Consider the following 19470-nt stretch of genomic DNA (forward strand, 5'->3'; position numbering starts at 1 on the left):
TTCAGGCCCCAATTGCTCAAACTCTTTTTCACTCCATCCTCCCACCTCCAGTTTGGTCTCCCACTTCTTGTTGCCTCCACCTCTGATACATATATCCTCTTTGTCAGCTTTTCCTTACTCATTCTCTCCATGTATCCAAAGCATTTCAACATGCTTTCATCTGCTCTTTCTCAACTACACTATTTATTACCACACATCTCTTACCCTTTCATTACTTACCCAGTCAAACCACCTCACACCACATACTGTCCTCAAACATTTCCAAGACTTCTGCAGTCTCTCAATCAAATCAGCCACCAGTGCTGTATCATCAGTGAACAAAAACCGACTCACTTCCCAGGTCCTCTCATCCCAACAGATTGCATACTTGCCCCTCTTTGCAAAACTCCTGCATTTACCACCCTAACCACCCCATCCATAAACAAATTAAACAACCATGGGGACATCACACACCCCTGCTGCAGACTGACCTTCACTGGGAACCAATCACTCTCCTCTCCAACTCATACATATGCCTTACACCATTGATAAAAACTTTTCACTGCTTCTCGCAGCCTTTCTCCCACACCATGTACTCTTAAGATCTTCCACAAAGCATTTCTATCAACCCTATCATATGCCTTCTCAAGATCCATAAATGCTACATACAGATCCATCTGTTTTTCTAAGTATTTCTGACACACATTCTTCAAAGCAAACACCTGATCCACACGTCCTCTGCCACTTCTGAAACCTTACAGCTCAGCCCCAATCTGATGCTATGTACATGTCTTCACCCTCTCAATCAATGCCCTCCCATACAATTTAATATCCCCTTTGCCTTTGTACAGTGGCAATATACATGCATTCTGCCAATCCTCAGCCACTTCACCATGATTCACACATACATTACCAATCAACAACACAGTCACCCCATTTCTTAATAAATTCAACTGCAGTACCCTCCAAACCTGCCACCTTTCTGGTTTTCATCTTCCGCAAGGCTTTCACCACCTCTCTTAACCAAACTATTCACCCTGACCCTCTCACTTCACACACCACATAACAATACATATATATTTGTACCATAAAAGATCAGTTTATATTATAGGGCTATTGTATTTTTTGGTAAAAGAATATTTTCTAAATTGATGTACAGATATACAGTACAATAGTAATTCTTTAAAATGAGAAGGGACAGTATTTATGCTTATTACAGTGTATCATAGCATATTTTTTTTTATTAACAAGCAGCTTCTTTGTTGATAGCCACAAGAATGTAAGTGACCTTTTTTCGAGATTGTACCAAGCAAGGTGATATTGGTCGTAAGCCTCTATAAGAAGCGCGCGCTAATATTGAATAGTGGTGGCCTTCCACCCGAGCAGCTCCTTGTACCTATGGACACCAGAACAGCCTCCTGGACCTCTGGTGACCTGGATTCCAGGTGACCTAGACTTTCCACCCAACCTCTGGGATCCTGGACTCTGAGCTAGGTCAGTGACGTGGCCACCTTGGTTGTGTCCTGGACCCCTGGGTTGCTATATTCTTGGTCCTGGACCCCCTAGTCTTACCTGATGTATCAGATTAATTTCCTGATGAAGTGCCTGACAACCCTGGTGTACACCAACACTGTCTAATTCTACAGTAAAATTTCATTCAGTATCATCAAAAAATTTTACAATGATAATTGTAAAAATTTATTTTTTTATGTTACTGAATGAAATTTTACTGTAAAATTAGATACAGAATTGGTGTATACCAGGGTTGTCAGGCACTTCATCAGGAAATTAATCTGATACATCAGGTAAGACTAGGGGGTCCAGGACCAAGAATATAGCAACTCAGAGGTCCAGGACACAACCAAGGTGGCCACGTCACTGACCTAGCTCAGAGTCCAGGATCCCAGAGGTTGGGTGGAAAGTCCAGGTCACCAGAGGCACAGGAAGCTGCTCAGGTGGAAGGCCAACACTGGTGTAATCATCCACTTGACTACGACAAATTGCTGGAAATGTTTTATCAGTGGAAATGGTGTACAGCTTGTGCAGTTGTGTGCTGAAAAAGGACTGGTTATTGGGAATGTCTAGTTTAGAAAGAGGGATATACACAAGTGTACATATGTGATTAGGAAAGATGGTCAGGAATTACTGGATTGCTATGCAGGGGGAAGGATGTGATGTCCCCATGGGTGTTTATATATGAGTTGGTGTGACAAGAATATGTGAGAATCTAAGAGAGAAGGGCGAATATGAAGTCTGTAGGGGATGAGAGGGACATGAAAAGTCAGTCAGTTATTGTTTGTTATGATACAGCATTGATATATTTGAGCGAGTACAGAATTTTGTGACTGAGTTTAGAAGAGTATGTGATAGATGGAGGCTAAGAGTAAGGGCCGATCACACCATAAGGGTCATCTCTGTATGGTTTTCATATGTAAATTATTATTGTGTTGACATCAATCACAATAGGCTATGGTCAAATGCACCATGTTGGCTGTGTACCAACTATATAAAAAAATTGTTAAAAATAATTTATTATTAACACATTTTGAGGTATTTAATAATAAAATCTAATGATAAAAGTTTAAATAGAACTCATTATAACAAAATACATGGTGCATTCTACGTCACCCATCAAAAGACGTACGAGCGCATCGGATTCAATGGGATCCGAGCCAAAGTAAAGAGATCCAATGTTGTTACATGGGATCGGATGCTGTTTCTTATACTTACATTATTTATACGAGTCAACAGGTTCAGGATCTGATCACTAGTGAGCTGGAGGAGAAGCTGTCAAGACGTGCTCCTCCGTGTAAGTCGTGCTCGAGCCCAGAAGCCGGTTCAAGGAGTCACAGTGACCTGCGGGGAAACAAAGAGGTGTCAATTCTTCGTGAACCAGATTGACGTAAGTGATGTGTGTTGTCATGTCAATAATCTCGAGTATATACGAGGATGTTAAGTGGTGTGAGGGATCAGGTTGGGATCCAGCTTGGGGTCGACTCCTTGGTGTGGGCCCGCCTCATCATCATCCTGGAAGCCGAGATGATGATCATGTGTTGACATTTGTGTTGTGTGTAGCAATATATACAAACTAAGGCAACAACAACAACAACACTGCGGCAACACTCAGCCTTGACCCCAGTATGAAAACCAGCAGCAATAATCACATGATTTACATTAACATTTTAACGTTAAAATGACGACATGGTAATTAAACACATTAACCTTAGATATTAACGTTAAAATGACGACATGGTAATTAAACACATTAACCTTAGATATTAACGTTAAAATGACGACATGGTAATTAAACACATTAACCTTAGATATTAACGTTAAAATGACATGGTAATTAAACACATTAACCTTAGATATTAACGTTAAAATGACGACATGGTAATTAAACACATTAACCTTAGATATTAACGTTAAAATGACATGGTAATTAAACACATTAACCTTAGATATTAACGTTAAAATGACGACATGGTAATTAAACACATTAACCTTAGATATTAACGTTAAAATGACATGGTAATTAAACACATTAACCTTAGATATTAACGTTAAAATGACATGGTAATTAAACACATTAACCTTAGATATTAACGTTAAAATGACATGGTAATTAAACACATTAACCTTAGATATTAACGTTAAAATGACATGGTAATTAAACACATTAACCTTAGATATTAACGTTAAAATGACGACATGGTAATTAAACACATTAACCTTAGATATTAACGTTAAAATGACATGGTAATTAAACACATTAACCTTAGATATTAACGTTAAAATGACATGGTAATTAAACACATTAACCTTAGATATTAACGTTAAAATGATAAGGTAATTAAACACATTAACCTTAGATATTAACGTTAAAATGACATGGTAATTAAACACATTAACCTTAGATATTAACGTTAAAATGACATGGTAATTAAACACATTAACCTTAGATATTAACGTTAAAATGACATGGTAATTAAACACATTAACCTTAGATATTAACGTTAAAATGATAAGGTAATTAAACACATTAACCTTAGATATTAACGTTAAAATGACATGGTAATTAAACACATTAACCTTAGATATTAACGTTAAAATGACATGGTAATTAAACACATTAACCTTAGATATTAACGTTAAAATGACATGATAATTAAACACATTAACCTTAGATATTAACGTTAAAATGACATGGTAATTAAACACATTAACCTTAGATATTAACTTGTTCTTCATTAACCGTCATGGCTGTGTTAACGTATATATATAAGTACAATTATTGCTCTACTGGCTTTATTCCCTCATCACCGCACTATTATATCATTGCATTTTGCTGGTAATTCTGGTCATTAGGTCATTATCGACGGCAAGATGAAGATAGGAAAGGATTGGGTGTGTTATTTTGTAATAATAATAACGTAAATAATGACATTTGGGCCCTTGTCGGAAACAAGATGGCGTCCGGCCATCAAGCCTTATCTTAGCTGTAGTTGGTCGAAATGACCCATTTTATCATCGTTAGGATAACAACTGTCTTGAGCCATGGCCGAACATGAGGTGTAGTGTGAATATCAAGTGGAAAATAAACTTGGCGCTTCGTTTTAGCAGCAGAACAACACAACGAAACTACCAAACGATCATTACGATGGTTCACACACACACACCAGAGCCTCTCCAATGTCCTCAAACTTGATTTAAATGAACTCATAACCGGGATCAGATGCATGCATATATATATATATATATATATATATATATATATATATATATATATATATATATATACGAATAAAGTGTATATGAACGCGCACCTTCATAGAACATACAAAGCTCCAACAGCCAGGATCGAACCTGGGACCCCTTGTGCAAGAGGCAGGCATGCAACGGCTAGGCTAAGGGACTGTATATTAGGAAACAACTATTCGAAAGTCTAAGTACTCGAATACCCTTAGTCTCACTATGGTGAGCAACGGGGTCTATCGGTTGTTTCCAAACAGAACACATAGCCAGCTGATAGCGTTTTACCGAACCTTACTGTACAAGGTGGAGTTATATGAATACGTATAAAGTGTATATGTGTGTGCCACTTCCCGCATGGGTTAACAGAAGGACCGTACGTCAAGCCAGCCATATCTCTGCTAATTACCGTAAAAATAACACTTTATGACACTCCACTTTGACCCTTATGCATAACATTACAACTGGTCAACAAATTTCTCGAACAATTTGCATATACTAACCTTAAAATAAGGGTTTGATGGACGGTGTGTCACGCGTAGGTCCTCCCCGTCAGCGGCTCCTACCAGCAAATGGCCATCTTGGCTCATGGAATTTATACCGTCCCTGGAAACTCTGGCACGACCTGGCCACGGCGTCAAATTGCTAGCTGGTAACTCAACATCACGAGGAAATACAGGAATTATCTGTTTTCTAACCTCCTGATGGTGTTGAGAGTCCTTAATTAGATGCCAGGCGTGGAATTAAGATGGTTTTCAATGTCTTTGATGGTTATATAACTGTAAATGATATCAAGATGACGATTTAATGAAGTGTTGTGATAGTACCATATCCAAAACATAGGTGGCAGTTTTAGTACCATATCCAAAACATAGATGGCAGTGTTTCATACTTTCTCTTCTTACTTGTGTGAAGCAGTGAAGTTCGAACCTGTCTCATAAAGTATGAAATAACGTACAGAACTTGGATTTTTATACCAGAAATTACGTTTTCAAGAGGAAGGTAACTCAATAGTACAATTCTGAAGCTTTTATAGTTATTTTTAAGACGTCTTTTGTAGTACAGCAGTGGAAAATACGGGACTCGCCTGAACGAAGCTGTTCCGATTCAACTGACTCAATGAGGCTTCGAAACACAGCCAAAACGCAGTTAGTACATCAGTCCAAACTCCCTTAAGAAAGTTCCTTATGAGAAATGATGACCAGAAATAAGGGTGAGCCACTAAAAGTTAAAAAGTGGCACTGATGTATACTAGTTATGGAGACTATTTCCGTGGACATATCTTTATTTTGGGGGAGGTGGTTGCAGAAGGGAGTCATAGGGCGTCATAGATAGATAGACAGATAGATAGATAGATAGTGGCTTTGAAAATGATTTACTTAGACACTTTTTCTTGCCAAGAAGGAAAACGAATCATAAGATCACTTAAAGAAAACTTAACTTTCAATCATTAACTCAGTTATTTGTGGTGGTTGGCATTTTTTTTTTTCTTTTAGATAATTAATGTATTTAGTAGCTCTGGTGTTATTTGTGAGTTTATTGATAATTGTATTGTGAAGTGTGTTGAACTTAGGTTGTACACTTCAGGGCCTTATGTGCCGACCCTTGATTTAGTGCCATGATCTAGCTGCTGACCTAGGCCCTTAGAACTGGGTCAACCTCAGTCTGGGGTCAGACACCAGAGGGGTTGGATGGTTGTAACTGTCTGTCCACTCACCTTATATAGGCTTTTGTAAACTACTTATAAAATGACCAAAACAAAATGCTTTTTTGTTTATATTTTTCGTTACAGATCATTAAATTTAATGGCTCTTTTAAAGTTATTTAAGTGTGGATCTTAGATCTTTTAGATAATCAGTTTTAAGCGTTTCTTTTCTAGTTTTTTATTCTGATTTTTGATAGTTGATTTTAGTCAGATAGACAAGATAATGGCTTTTATCAGGGAGTCTTATTTCTATAAATGAAACATACACTTCCGTAAACAAATATTTATTGCATTACATTACATCAGTGACATAGGAAGATGGTGAAAAGGACATGTTTGCAACCTTGCTCACTAGTCCAAGTTGCTAAAACAGTGGAGATACAAAGGTTTGAATAATTGTCGATCTTTGTTTATATCGTATACTTTATTATTTTAAGTATGAATACATACATGTATACATTACCTATATTACATATACACTCATATTATTATAATCGCTGTTTACCTTGTCAGCGAGGAAGTGCCAGGAAACAGACGAAGGCTCATCCACTCTTATACAGATATATACATTGAAATGTATATGTATGTATATGTGGTGCATTTATGTGTATGTGGGTGGGTTGGACTTCTCGTCTGTTTCCTTACGCTACCTTGCTAATGCAGGAGATGGCAATTAAGTATAATAAACATGTTTGTATTTTGCATAATACATATCAAAGTTTTTACTTTTTTTTTCAGATTCCTGGTTGATGCCTCAGGGATGGAGAAGCCTCAAAAGCAGTTAAGAATTTGCTTAGTGAGGCAAACATGGCTGGGACGACAAGGAACACTTGTTCAGCTGAAAACTTTTAGGCCCCGTTGTTCTGGGGGTGTGTACGAGGGGATGGATGTCAGAAGATACCAGCTTGACTGTGCAGGAAGACAGGTGGTCACAGATTGAGAAATAGATCAGAGATGTAGCGGGAAATAGAAAGTACTACAGCAAGGAACATGGCTCTGTATCACGCCGGAACTAAGTGATGCTGATGACCTTACGTTATATTGCAACTGGAAAAGATCACGTTGTGGACCAACACAATCTACTGTAAGTAGGGTTATTGTATAGACAGATGGTAGACGAAACAGAATTTATGCAGATTAGGGTCTTCCCTGATGGTGTGGGTGCTGTAGATCTTATTGGTGATAGTAATTACTATTGCAAGTGTTGGCTTTTGATGCTTTACCTAAGACCTGAAGATGGTTCTCAGACAACTTGTAATGGGTAACGTTAAACGTTTTCTTGCATGTTTACTTGTGACAAAATGTCAATATTATTTGCATATCTACATAGGCTGTAGAAGAAACAGGTTTCATGTCTTTTAAGTGTTTCCACAATCCAAAATTGACCTAACCCAGTGTGCAAAAGATTTCTAGATTATGAGAAAACAAGCTAGATGATGAGCCTGGGACTAACGTCCAAACTCAGATTTGTACTTAATAAGATTCATGTATTACAGGACACAAGAAGAAAACTAGATGTACTGTGGAAAGGGGGATTGGACAGCTGAAACGAAGGTGGCACGTTTTGCATGGAGAAGTGACTCAGGGTCAAGACAGAACAAATCTATCATATAATCATGGCGTGTGTTGTTCTCCATAATATATGCAAAGAAGTGAATTTACACCGAGATGAAGGCAACCTCGACATTTTTCTTGGATATAATTTGGATGCAGCAGCACAATCAAATCACTTAAACCCAGGAGATGCACCTCTAGGTTTGTGTTGCAGAGACTACTTTGCTAATTTACACTTCATGGCAGAACAGCGATCCAGTATCATGCACACTTTTTCAAACTGAAAACTTAGTGAAGAATGGGCATTGTTGGCGGATAAAAAGATGCTTTGGAAGGAGGTACATAAAGTGTACAAGAGAACAAATGGGAACATCAGTGAAGGGGGCTAAATGGGGAGGTAACAAGTAGTGGAAGTGAGGAGATAAGAGTGAGTTTTGAAGGTTTGCTGAATGTGTTTGATGATAGAGTGGCAGATAAAGGGTGCTTTGCAAGATGGTGTGCGAAGTGAGAGGGTCAGGGAGAATGGTTTGGTGAATAGAGAAGAGGTAGTTAAAGCTTTGTAGGAGTTGAGAGCCAGCAATTCGGTGGGATTGGATGGTATTGCATTGGCATTTATTGAAAAAGGGGGTGACTGTGTTGTTGACTGGTTGGTAAGGATATTCAATGTATGTATGGTGAAAACCCTGCGGATTGGGAGAATGCATGCATAGTGCCATTATACAAAGGCGGTAAAGGCAAGTGTTCAAGTTACAGAGGTATAAGTTTGTCGAGTATTCCTGGGAAATTATATGGGAGGGTATTGATTGAGAGGGTAAAGGAATGTACGGAGCATCAGATTTCAGAAGTGGTAGAGGATGTGTGGACCAGGTGTTTGCTTTGAAGAATGTATATGAGAAATACTTAGAAAAGCAAATGGATTTGTATGTAGCATTTATGGATCTGGAGAAGGCATATGATAAGAGTTGATAGAGATACTCTGTAGAAGGTATTAAGAATATATGGTGTGGGAGGCAAGTTGTTAGAAGCAATGAAAAGTTTTCATCAAGGATATAAGGCATGTGTAATAGTATGAAGAGAGGAAAGTGATTGGTTCCCAGTGAATGTAGGTTTGCGGCAGGGGTGTGTGATGTCTCCATGGTTGTTTAATTTGTTTATGGATGGGGTTGTTAGGGAGGAGAATGGAAGAGTTTTGGAGAGAGGCAATTATGCAGTCTGTTGTGGATGAGAGGGCTTGGGAAGCAAGTCAGTTGTCGTTTGCTGATGATACAGGGCTGGTTGCTGATTCGGGTGAGAAACTGCTGAAGTTGGTGACCGAGCTTCCTAAAGTGTGTGAAAGAAGAAAGCAGAGTAAATGTGAATAAAAGCAAGGTTATTGCATTCAGTAGGTTTGAGGGATTGGTGATTAGCTATCATTTTTTTTTGGATGGGTTTTAAGGTGTCAAATTCTTTAGTAGTTATGGAGAGAATGAGCGAGGAAAAATTGGCAAAGAGGATATGTGTCATTGGTGGAGGGAACAAGAAGTGGGAGACCAAATTGGAGGTGGAAGGATGAAGTGAAAAAGATTTTGAGCGATTTGGGCCTGATCATACAGGATGGTGAAAGGCGTGCAAGCAATAGTGAATTGGAATGATGTGGTATACTGGGGTTGATGTGCTATCAATGGATTGAACCAGGGCATGTGAAGTGTCTGGGGTAAACCATGGAAAGTTTTTTGGGGCCTGGATGTGAAAAGGGAGCTGTGGTTTTGGTGCATTACACATGACAGCTAGAGACCAAGTGTGAACGAATGTAGCATATGTTGTCTTTTCCTGGTGCTACAGCATGGGGAGATTGTGGGGTGCTATTTCATGTGTGGCAGGGTGGCGACGAAAATGGATGAAGGCATCAAGCATGAATATGTAAATGTGTGTATATGTCTGTGTATGTAGACTTTGAAATGTATAAGTATGTATGTGTGCATGTGTGGACATTTATGTATGTCTGTGTGGGTGGGTTGGGCCATTCATTTGTCTTTTTCCTTGCGCTACCTCACTAACGCGGGAGACAGCAACTAAGTATAATAAATCATTATACGGTATACATTCCTTATTTGACAAAAGACATCACAAACTCCAAAGATGTTTCATAACCATATCATACCTTTGTCACAACAATCTGTGGATTGTTATAAATTATTTCTACCTGGGAAATCAAACACTCAGTTCTGTAAACATTTTTTTTCCAGTAAAGAAATACATTAACTTGTCCACACACTATGATTTGGAGATAAGAGTATCAGCAAATTATAAGTGAATCTGAGATGTGTTAAAAAGTTGTTTCAAAGAAATAATAGACAAATTATTGGTTAGGAATTTTAACTGCAAGTAGATTGCACTTTTGTTTTGCAGTTCTCTAATTTTTAGGTATATTTTTTTTGATAGATTGTCCCAAGTCTGTAGACGTACGCCTATGCATCAGCATTGAACCTGAAGGCAGGGATTCATGCGAGGACTGAGGTGGAGGTATCATCATGGTGCACAGCCTGTGGGAGAGAAAGGAATCAATTGTAAAATGTAAGTTTAAAACTTTGGCTGTAATATGAACTAAATTGTAACCTCATTTGATTTACTAAACTTTAATACTTTTCTATAATACTATAAAAAGCCCTCTTGACTTAAGCCAAGTCTTATGGGAAGAAATTATAAGTACATACAAATTTCAGCGCCACAAATGGTTACTTCTGGTGAACAAAGAAAATATTATACAAATTGCTAAACTAGTGGTATCCTCACACGAATCATTAGTCACAGAATCGTAGCTGAAATTCCTGTGATGCTTGGGCTGTCAGCACCAAGAATACCTGCTACTGCATGTGACAGGATCAAGCAGAGGCTTATCATGTAGTGGACCACCACCTGTAAAAATACATACAGCAATTAAGACAAATTCACAAGCATTGTATGGCAATAACTTAGCCTATGCAAGTCTTTTTCATACAACTTAGCTTATGCCTAACCTACTTCACATTGAGACTATGAAACTGTCTTATTTCCATTTTTGCTCCATAAAGAGCGACCTACTGGTCCTCCACCCTGGAAAGTGTTATCTGTTAGCCTCTTACAAAATGGGTATAGTTTCATAAGTTACTTATCTGTTTTACAGAAGAGCCTCTTATGAGTAGCAATCTTATTCTTTCCTGAGGATATAATGTTGTGATACCTCTTCTGAACCTGTTGTTCCACAGTTCTTGAAAAGCAGGGGAAAGCTGCATTTATCTGCTGTTTAATGCTCGACCATGTTTCCACTTTTGTTCTGGAATTAACCCCATCAGAGAATCCCCTGGTGACCTTCACCACTACCACCATTACCCCTACTGTGTCTCCAATGCTATCACCAACATTGTTCAGTCTCCACCCACTGAACCCTACCGTCCTAAGATGGTGGAGATTTATGTGTATCAAACTTCAATAAGATCCTGGTGTCAAAATACCCCAGTGTGGCCCTAAATCTGGAGGCATATCCCTTGTGGAGTGAAGCGATGGTGGAGGGTGGTCACCTTGGTGAAGGAGGGAGGGAGGGTGGCATTGGTGGAGGGTGGAGACCTTGGTGAAGGAGGGAGGGAGGGTGGCATTGGTGGAGGGTGGAGACCTTGGTGAAGGAGGGAGGGAGGGAGGGTGGCATTGGTGGAGGGTGGAGACCTTGGTGAAGGAATGAGAGAGGGAGGGAGAGGGCAATGTGAGGAAGTGCTGGAGGATGGCATCTCAGAGGAAAAATGGGTATGTTTGAAGGAAAAGTGGTTCCAACAATGTTATATGGTTGCGAGGCGTGGGCTATAGGTTGAGTTGTGCGGAGGAGGGTGGATGTGTTTGAAATGAAATGTTTGAGGACAATATGTGTTGTGAGGTGGCTTGATGGAGGATGGCATTGGTGGAATGACTTGGTATACCAGGGTCAACGTGCTGTCAATGGATTGAACCTGGGCATGTAGTTAGGAATTAGTTTCATTAAAGGAGAGACTAAGGTTAATTTACTGGTACTGACATTTTTCTATTTTTCCAGAACATTCAACTTACCTCAAGATGGTGATATTCATATACATACAACTTGGCTTCAGCACTGGAAACAAGGAGCAAATAAGGCTGTTATCCACACTGAAGCACTGCCTGGTCAACCACTCCATAAGCAGTCAAATGTTGGAACATTTCAAAATTCTTCGGCACTTTATTGTATCGGTATACCTGAAAATTGGAATTTTTAAGTATTCACATATTGCAATGGTTTTCAACTTTCGCGCACATACAGATTCCCTTATATCATTTTGTAAAATGCAAAAAAACTCTGGTCAGTAAGGATGGATGATGAATTTGGCCATCTTTTTTAATATAAAAGTCATAGGAAAAAATAAGGCAAAATTCTTCAGTAACCAATACAATACTGTCAATAGGTTTGTAAGTAGGCAACAATGTGTTTTGTAAATATCCACAACTAAATTTTATAAATGGAACCAACATTCTTGAACAAAACTAAAGTATTTTTTGTAACAAGCTTTTTTTTTATGAACTTAATCTCTGCCCAGCGGAGAGCTTTTAAGGCCTCAAAGGCTAAGCAATTCCTACATGTCTCAAGGGATGGTTTTCTAATCAGGAGCAAAGTCCTACACAAGATACTATATTTGCACCATGATTGCAACTTTATGTACCCTTGTTTTCCCACACATATCCACGCAAGTTTTTGCTTAAGTAAAGAAACAATGTACAATCACAGCATAAATTGCTTTTACCCTGGGTGCAGTTGATATCAAATTGAATTCAACCTCTGCTCTCCTCTCAGTAGGGTTAAGTGGTCATTCATTATGGCAAGAGACTGGTATAGTGTCACTGATGGCTCCACAGATTCCCATACGAGGAAAGCAATACGAGACTAGTTGCAAAGGCTTTCTTCAGGATTTTTCTCCAGTTTGTCATATTGACACCTTAGAATTAAAAGTAATTTACAGTCTGATTGTACAATTTAACTAGTATAAAGGCATACTTGTCCAAATAAGAGGCAAGTGCAAAGAATTTAATATCCTTTGTCATAAAGTATGTTAAAATATGCTTTAGATATTCATTACCATATGAAAATAAATTGGTGACTGTGACTTCAGAATTTCATTTGTATGCCCTAACACTACTAGGAATAAAGAAAGAACTTACCAAGACTCCTGCTGTGTACTTTATATTGTCTTCAAAGTGGGGATGGTCTGCAACCTTAAGCTGAGCTAACGTACAGAAACTTTCCTTGACTGGAAGGCTGGATGTCATGAACATCCCAGAGGTGGTGTGGTCTGCCACATATTCTGCCACTACAGTAAACTGTGAAGAGTATGCATACATGACATACACAATATGAAAAAAATATATATCGTTTATGTACACAATTTCTCCACACTCTGAGGCAGCATCAGGAGCAGAGGAAAAATGGCCCCATTTGCTCACATACACTAACTCTCATGCATAATGCACAGAAACTACATGTCCTTATTCACAGTTTCTCCTAACAGCTTCACATGCCCTGATCCAGCCTGTTGACTGCATGTCCATCTCTTACATCTCACTCCATCCTTCCAACTTGTCCTTGTTCTTCCTCCCTCCATTTCCATATATGTACATATATGTACGTCTGTGTATGTATATGTTGAAATGTACATGTATGTATATGTGCGTGTATGGGCATTCATGTATTCATGTATTATATGGGTGGGTTGGACTTCCTCGTCTGTTTCCTTGCACTACCTCGCTAATGCGGGAGACAGCAACAAAGTATGATTAAAAAAAATAAATATTTCATATATTTATTAAACTTTGTCGCTGTCTCCCGCGTTAGCGAGGTAGCACAAGGAAACGGACAAAAGAATGGCCCAACCCACCCACATACACATGCATATACATAAATGCCCACACACGCACATATACATACCTATACATTTCAACGTATATAAACATATACATACATACACATGTACATACTCATACTTTCTGCCTTCATCCATTGCCACTGCCACCCCACCACACATGAAACAACACCTTCCAACGCACATGCGCGAGGTAGCGCTAGGAAAAGGCAACAAAGGCCACATTCGTTCACACTCGGTCTGCTAGCTGTCATGTGTAATGCACCAAAACTACAGCTCCCTTTCCACATCCAAGCCCCACTAAACTTTCCATGGTTTACCCCAGACACTTCACAGGACCTGGTTCAATATATAATGCAGTGGTTTCGGTGCATTACATATGACAGCTACCTTCACCTGGCACCACCACTCCTCTCTGTCACTTAACACACATGCCTTACTCATTTGATAGAAAATCTAAGCTAGTTTTTGTAGCTTTCCTCCAACTCCATACACAAAGCATGTCAACCACATTATATATTTTCTCCTGATCTATAAATTCCACACACAAAGTGTTTTCTTTAAGTATATCAAAGATTCTTCAAAGCAAGCACCTGATCGAAACAGCGTCTCCCACTTCTGAGGCCACTTTGTTCCTCCACATTCTGATGCTCTGTGCGTGCTACCCTATATCACAAGTCTCTTACAACTTTCCAGGTATCCTAAACAAATTTCCTCTATTCTAGTTCAAATATTCACTTTCTGTTCCCCTTGCATTTATACAATGGCACTGAACAAGCATTCCACCAGTCCTCAGGTACCTGACCTTCAATTATACATACTAACAAAAACACTTAACCTTACCGATTCTGGGAAACTGTTCCAGGCAAAGACCTCTGATGTTGCAGTGTATGGGTCAAGAAAGTCTTCAGGATCATAGTCATTAGCCACCAACATGAACCAAGTGTCATCAACCTAAAATTTACATCAAATTGTAGTACCGTAATAATGAAAGATATTGTGAAAGAAAAACAATGAAAGCAGCAAATGTTCATTCTGAAATTTACATCTTTACTATTCATTTATAATTAGTAGTTGCCTTGTATGATACAGGAGAGACACTGGCAGTATTTTCAATCCTGTTTTCCCCTTACCTAGTATATTCATTGCAACCAAAATCTGCTGAAAAATATTTTCCCTTTAATACACTTTTATCTCTTAAGTAGCCTAGCCATGGAAATTTTGGGTGGTGCCAAGGAATGTGGCAAGAAAAGATACATAGAAAAAGGAAAATGAGCAAACTGTCTATACTTATTGCTGTACACACACTTAAATTTGGTGCACTAAGTTTGCCTATCAAGTTTGTTGAATTTTGCCAACTCTTTGTCCCTTCTCTGTCACCACCAATTGATTATTGAGAGAGAACTATTCTAAATGCTAACAGTTCAACTTTCACAGACGTGCTAATTAGCCACTGCATGATGTGGGGCATATAGCAGGGCACCCTTCTATCGGCACCTTGACTAGGTGGCAGGTCAAGGCACATGACCTCACCTAACCTACCAATTCCTGGAGAAATGAGCTTTATGGCCAAAACTATGGTTGCACATACACTTTTGCTGTCGGAAGACCTGTTAGTCTGCACTGCATATCAAATTTGCATTACATTTTCATTTAACCTATAAAGGACCCCAACCAAACTAGTATGGTATATGTTATGATGCCATACTAGTAGGGATTACTTTTATTAACATTCACTCAGCTTTCTCCTTTCACATACTTTTCCAAACTCGTCACCAACTTCTGCAATTTCTCACTTGAATCTGCCACCAGTACTGTATCATCGTTAAACACACTCGCTTCCCAGGCCCTTTCATCCCCACAGGCTGCATACTCACCCCTCTCTCAAAGACTTGCATTTACGTCCCTTATCATCCCATCTAGACATATTGAGTGTCATCATGTGTGTACAACTATAACCAATAAAGCTTCTAGCATCAAGTAAGGTAATCCTTGCACTGACCCTATTCTACCACCTTGCCTAGGCAACTCGCCCCCATCCCAAGCTCGCCTTCATTTAACATTGATATCACTTTTATGGTTAGAAAATAAAATATTAGGAAATAGTGGAACTTTCCTCTGGAAAAATTAAGAGGTTCCTTATCCCATTCCTATGCCCAACTAGATCAAAACAAGACCATTATGTAGCAGAAAACCTACCACTAATTAGCACTCCAGAGATCGTTCCTGCTATGGGACTGCCACAGGTGGTGAAGACATCCACTTCCATGTAGTTTGCACGCCAACTTTCCTGTACATTCTGATCTACACCATCTAGTAGGAACTCCCGAGTTATGCTGTCTAGCGAGTGGCCATTTACCTGCAAAGTGAAATGCTTAACCAAAAGCAACCACATACTATTGATTATATTCCTTGACCACAATATGTCAGAACCACTAAACTCCATTTCCTCTACTATTACAATTATTACCACTGAACACCACTAATCTACAGATATGCCTGCCAGTTTGTCTAAAATTATGAAGGCCAACACGACAGTTTTTGGTTCCCAGTTATATGTATTAAATCATGAGCATACAGCCTTGGTTTGCTCACATACATCGACTTAAAGTGCAGGAATATACGAGTTAGTCAACTGTGCACCTGAACCATTCGATAAACAGGAAACCAAATATAGACATCCTATGTATATAACATGTTTAGTAGCCAGTATAAAGCAGTATTAACCATATAAAGGACACCAGTTTCATACTGGTTTGCAATGCAAGAAGTATGCCTACTTGAATCCACATTTACAAAGTGATATCCCCTCAAATTCTCAAAAAAATTTCCATTGGTTTAATAATCTTTTAACATCCCTTTCCAGAATCAGAACTTTGAAGTGTTTTATATCTCAAGTGGTATGATGCAACTCACTCACCTTATGTAAAGTCAGTTCATCAAAATGGGCATTATCAACAGTGAGGGATGCAGCACTTATAAATCCAGTGATAGCTTGCTGACCGGAGTGGTACAACACTGTAGGAAGGGCATCCTTCAGAAGCTGTACCTCTGTCTGCAAGTATCACCAAGTGGTTAATCAACCAGTATCCTGTCATAAAAGAGAATTCTCATGTACGATCAGTAAGGTTTTGACTTTTTTGAAGTATAACCATTATTTGATTATGAGCCATTATCAGACTTGCCACTCCCTCATCCCATTTTTTGTGGAAATAACCAAGAGAACATTCATTTTAAATACCTGAAGCTCGCTTACAGCTGCAACATATTCCTCCAAGGATTGATTGGCTGAGCTCCCTTCTAAGGGGTTCCTGATGTTAACAGTCTGATCAATGGTAGTTGTTCCACTCCCTCTTAGTTCTGGGAAGATGACTGGCCCACTCCATACCTTTCAAAAGACCAGTTCACGCTTTTTTCACATCCAACTGCCTCTCCTACCTTACCAAGTCAGCATCATTAAAAATCAACCTCATTTACACATTTTGGTAATAGCCAAGCAACAGAATAAGTGACACTTGTAGATCCAGCAGTGATGTGCAGGCTGTAAGTGTGTTTAAATACTTATATGCTAGAGGCATGAAGTTGTCTTGGGATAAGACCTGGGATGATGACTGTGAAAAAGAACTCAAAGTAACTGGAGTCTTGATATCGCAGGTGATGGACAAGTACCGAGAGTGGCAGGGAGGGTAACAATGGAAGAAGTAGAGTGAAGACTAGAGGTCAGTTGTGCAAGAAAATGAAATGTTATGATGGAGCAGAGGGCACTTGAAAGAGAAGAGAGCAATGATATTGTGGTGGTGTTGGAATTAAAGGACTCTCTAAATTGCTGGTAGTACAAGAATGAAAGTTTTTATGTGCCCTAATGGCATCAGTCAGAACACACGAGTCCTTGTTCAATTGGGTGTAGCCTTAATCAAATGAGGTCTTGAGAGGGTTTGGTCCAACTCTAAGGTGGTTACCTCTCAAACATGCAAGAGTGTAGGACACTGATATGAAGAGATTGCCAAGTGCTGACAATCGCTGTTTATTGTAATTCAGCTCCAAGACAAGTGCAGATTATGGCCCAGACACATAGAGGTGAGGTCACTGACAAGCATGGGAACTAATGGGAAAGAGCCTTACAAAGCTCCACTTTTACTGAATAACAGGCCAGTTAAAAAAGAAAGTTGGGAGGATATGTTATCCAAGTCTAAATGAATAACAGGCCAGTGAAAAAAGAAAGTTGGGAGGATATGTTATCCAAGTCTAAATAACTTTTTGAAGAATGAAAATGCAGAGGACAGACAAGACATTATATCCAAGGGCAAGGTTGTTTACAACCACAGAAGGTACTGGGAAAAAGACTTCCAATGCTCTTTTGCAATCCCATTAGGTAAAATGTCTAATGAAAAAAAATTAGTTTATGGAAACAATTGTAGTGATGTGAAAGCATGGAAGAATCAAGATGCACTAGAGCACAGGTTTAAGAGAAGTGTTCTACCCCCTTTTGCTGAGGATAGTATAAACTCCATTATATAAAAAATAGCTTTTATAAACCTCAATCACAAGTAAACTACTGGCATTCTGTCCAGAAACATGCATCTCTCCTTGTCATATACAACACTTGACTCGCATAGATCATTATTCGTAATCGATTTTCCTGCGGAGCACCATTCAATAACCTTGACTTTTGGCAAACTGGCAGAAGCAACAGATGGTAGCAGTATGTAGGAACATTTAGGCTGGAGCATTAAGTAATAGTAATAATAAGGAACATTAGGTAGAAGCATTCTACGTGGCCTGTTAAGGGTGAAGCAATAGAGGCTATGAAGAGGCACTGGAGTTCCCTAGATATGGAGAGACTACTGCCATGGACACCCATTTAAGGGAGTTCCACTTTACATTTAAAAGGCCGAGGGAGTGCTTTGACAGTTGCTGAAAGAGGAGTGGTAACTGGGAATACTGGATTCAATAAGCTGCACATGGGCAAGAGTATACATGTGAGGGACTGAGCATTAACATGCATAATTGGCCTGTTGCAATTCACTGGCTTGCACAGAAAAGGTTGTTATATGCAAGTATGTTAAAGGGAGTGGCATTTTTTGGTGAAGTAATGTGTGAAAGTCTGTAATGAACAAATGAAGAAAAAACAGTCTAAAATAAAGTAGCAAGGGTTTAGAAAAGTGGCTTGTTGTGCTGCAATACCTAGAGAAATTAAAAAATGGCACACACATAAGCTAAATAAAACCAGGGCATTGAAAGGTTTAAATACTTACATAGACAAACGATGTGTATGGCATGTGAAAGATGGGATAAAGAAGTGATACTCCTGATCCTACCCACCTAGGTATCATGAGGATTAGTGATAACTGCATACTGAGCCAGCACTTCAGTGGTTGTCAAGCTGCACTCCTCCGATCCAGACAGCCGTCTTTCTTTCTGTCTCAGCCATATGTAGACTGCTGGTATTCTGTCCACAAGCATACAATCTCTCCTTGTTACACACAAAACTTTACTCATGCTACTCAATCATCAAACCCGAGATTTTCCTATGGTGAGAGCTATGCTGTAGCCCACCCTTTCGGCAAAATGGTAGGAGCAACAGACAGGAGCATCAGGCAGCCAGTA

General features: G+C 39.1%; 2 protein-coding genes and 1 long non-coding RNA gene across 22 annotated transcripts in view; 1 reads left to right on the plus strand and 2 right to left on the minus strand.

Annotated features, from left to right (window-relative positions):
* The window catches only part of LOC139762987 (uncharacterized), a 492364-nt gene that overhangs the window by 286413 nt on the left and 186481 nt on the right, over positions 1 to 19470 (plus strand). For 12 of the 18 annotated variants that reach the window (XR_011715948.1, XR_011715952.1, XR_011715956.1 and 9 more), the window contains 4 exons: positions 2731 to 2881; positions 7175 to 7520; positions 7933 to 8191; positions 10412 to 10543. The exons of 2 other annotated variants lie outside the window; for them this stretch is intronic. The gene's annotated coding sequence lies outside the window, so the exon portion shown is untranslated. The remainder of the gene's footprint in view (positions 1 to 2730; positions 2882 to 7174; positions 7521 to 7932; positions 8192 to 10411; positions 10544 to 19470) is intronic. 4 more of the 18 variants (XR_011715958.1, XR_011715949.1, XR_011715960.1 and 1 more) reach the window with 4 other exon arrangements.
* The window catches only part of LOC139762994 (uncharacterized), an 86211-nt gene that overhangs the window by 13015 nt on the left and 53726 nt on the right, over positions 1 to 19470 (minus strand). The window contains exons 1-2 of one of the 3 annotated variants that reach the window (XR_011715989.1): positions 5235 to 5594; positions 2710 to 2835 (exon numbers count right to left, since the gene is read on the minus strand). The exons of 1 other annotated variant lie outside the window; for it this stretch is intronic. This is a non-coding gene — a long non-coding RNA (uncharacterized lncRNA). Of the gene's footprint in view, positions 1 to 2709; positions 2836 to 5234; positions 5595 to 19470 lie in introns of those variants that run through there. One more of the 3 variants, XR_011715990.1, reaches the window with a different exon arrangement.
* Positions 10193 to 18425, minus strand: LOC139762941 (uncharacterized). Its single transcript, XM_071688264.1, has 8 exons — positions 18420 to 18425; positions 17105 to 17251; positions 16784 to 16918; positions 14707 to 14817; positions 13166 to 13324; positions 12044 to 12208; positions 10763 to 10885; positions 10193 to 10512 (listed from the first exon to the last, which is right to left on the minus strand). The coding sequence occupies exons 1-6, from the start codon at positions 18423 to 18425 to the stop codon at positions 12113 to 12115; spliced, it is 654 nt and encodes a 217-aa protein (XP_071544365.1). The 3' UTR covers positions 10193 to 10512; positions 10763 to 10885; positions 12044 to 12112.

The sequence above is a fragment of the Panulirus ornatus genome, chromosome 45 (genome assembly GCF_036320965.1).
Source record: "Panulirus ornatus isolate Po-2019 chromosome 45, ASM3632096v1, whole genome shotgun sequence".
NCBI classification, from domain to species: domain Eukaryota; kingdom Metazoa; phylum Arthropoda; class Malacostraca; order Decapoda; family Palinuridae; genus Panulirus; species Panulirus ornatus.

Coding starts and splice junctions, on each gene's coding strand:
- LOC139762941 (XM_071688264.1), bottom strand. Junction 14,818..16,783: donor ATGAACTGACTTTACATAAG/GTGAGTGAGTTG, acceptor TGTAAATTTTAG/GTTGATGACACTTGGTTCAT. Junction 13,325..14,706: donor GGAACAGTTTCCCAGAATCG/GTAAGGTTAAGT, acceptor TACTCTTCACAG/TTTACTGTAGTGGCAGAATA.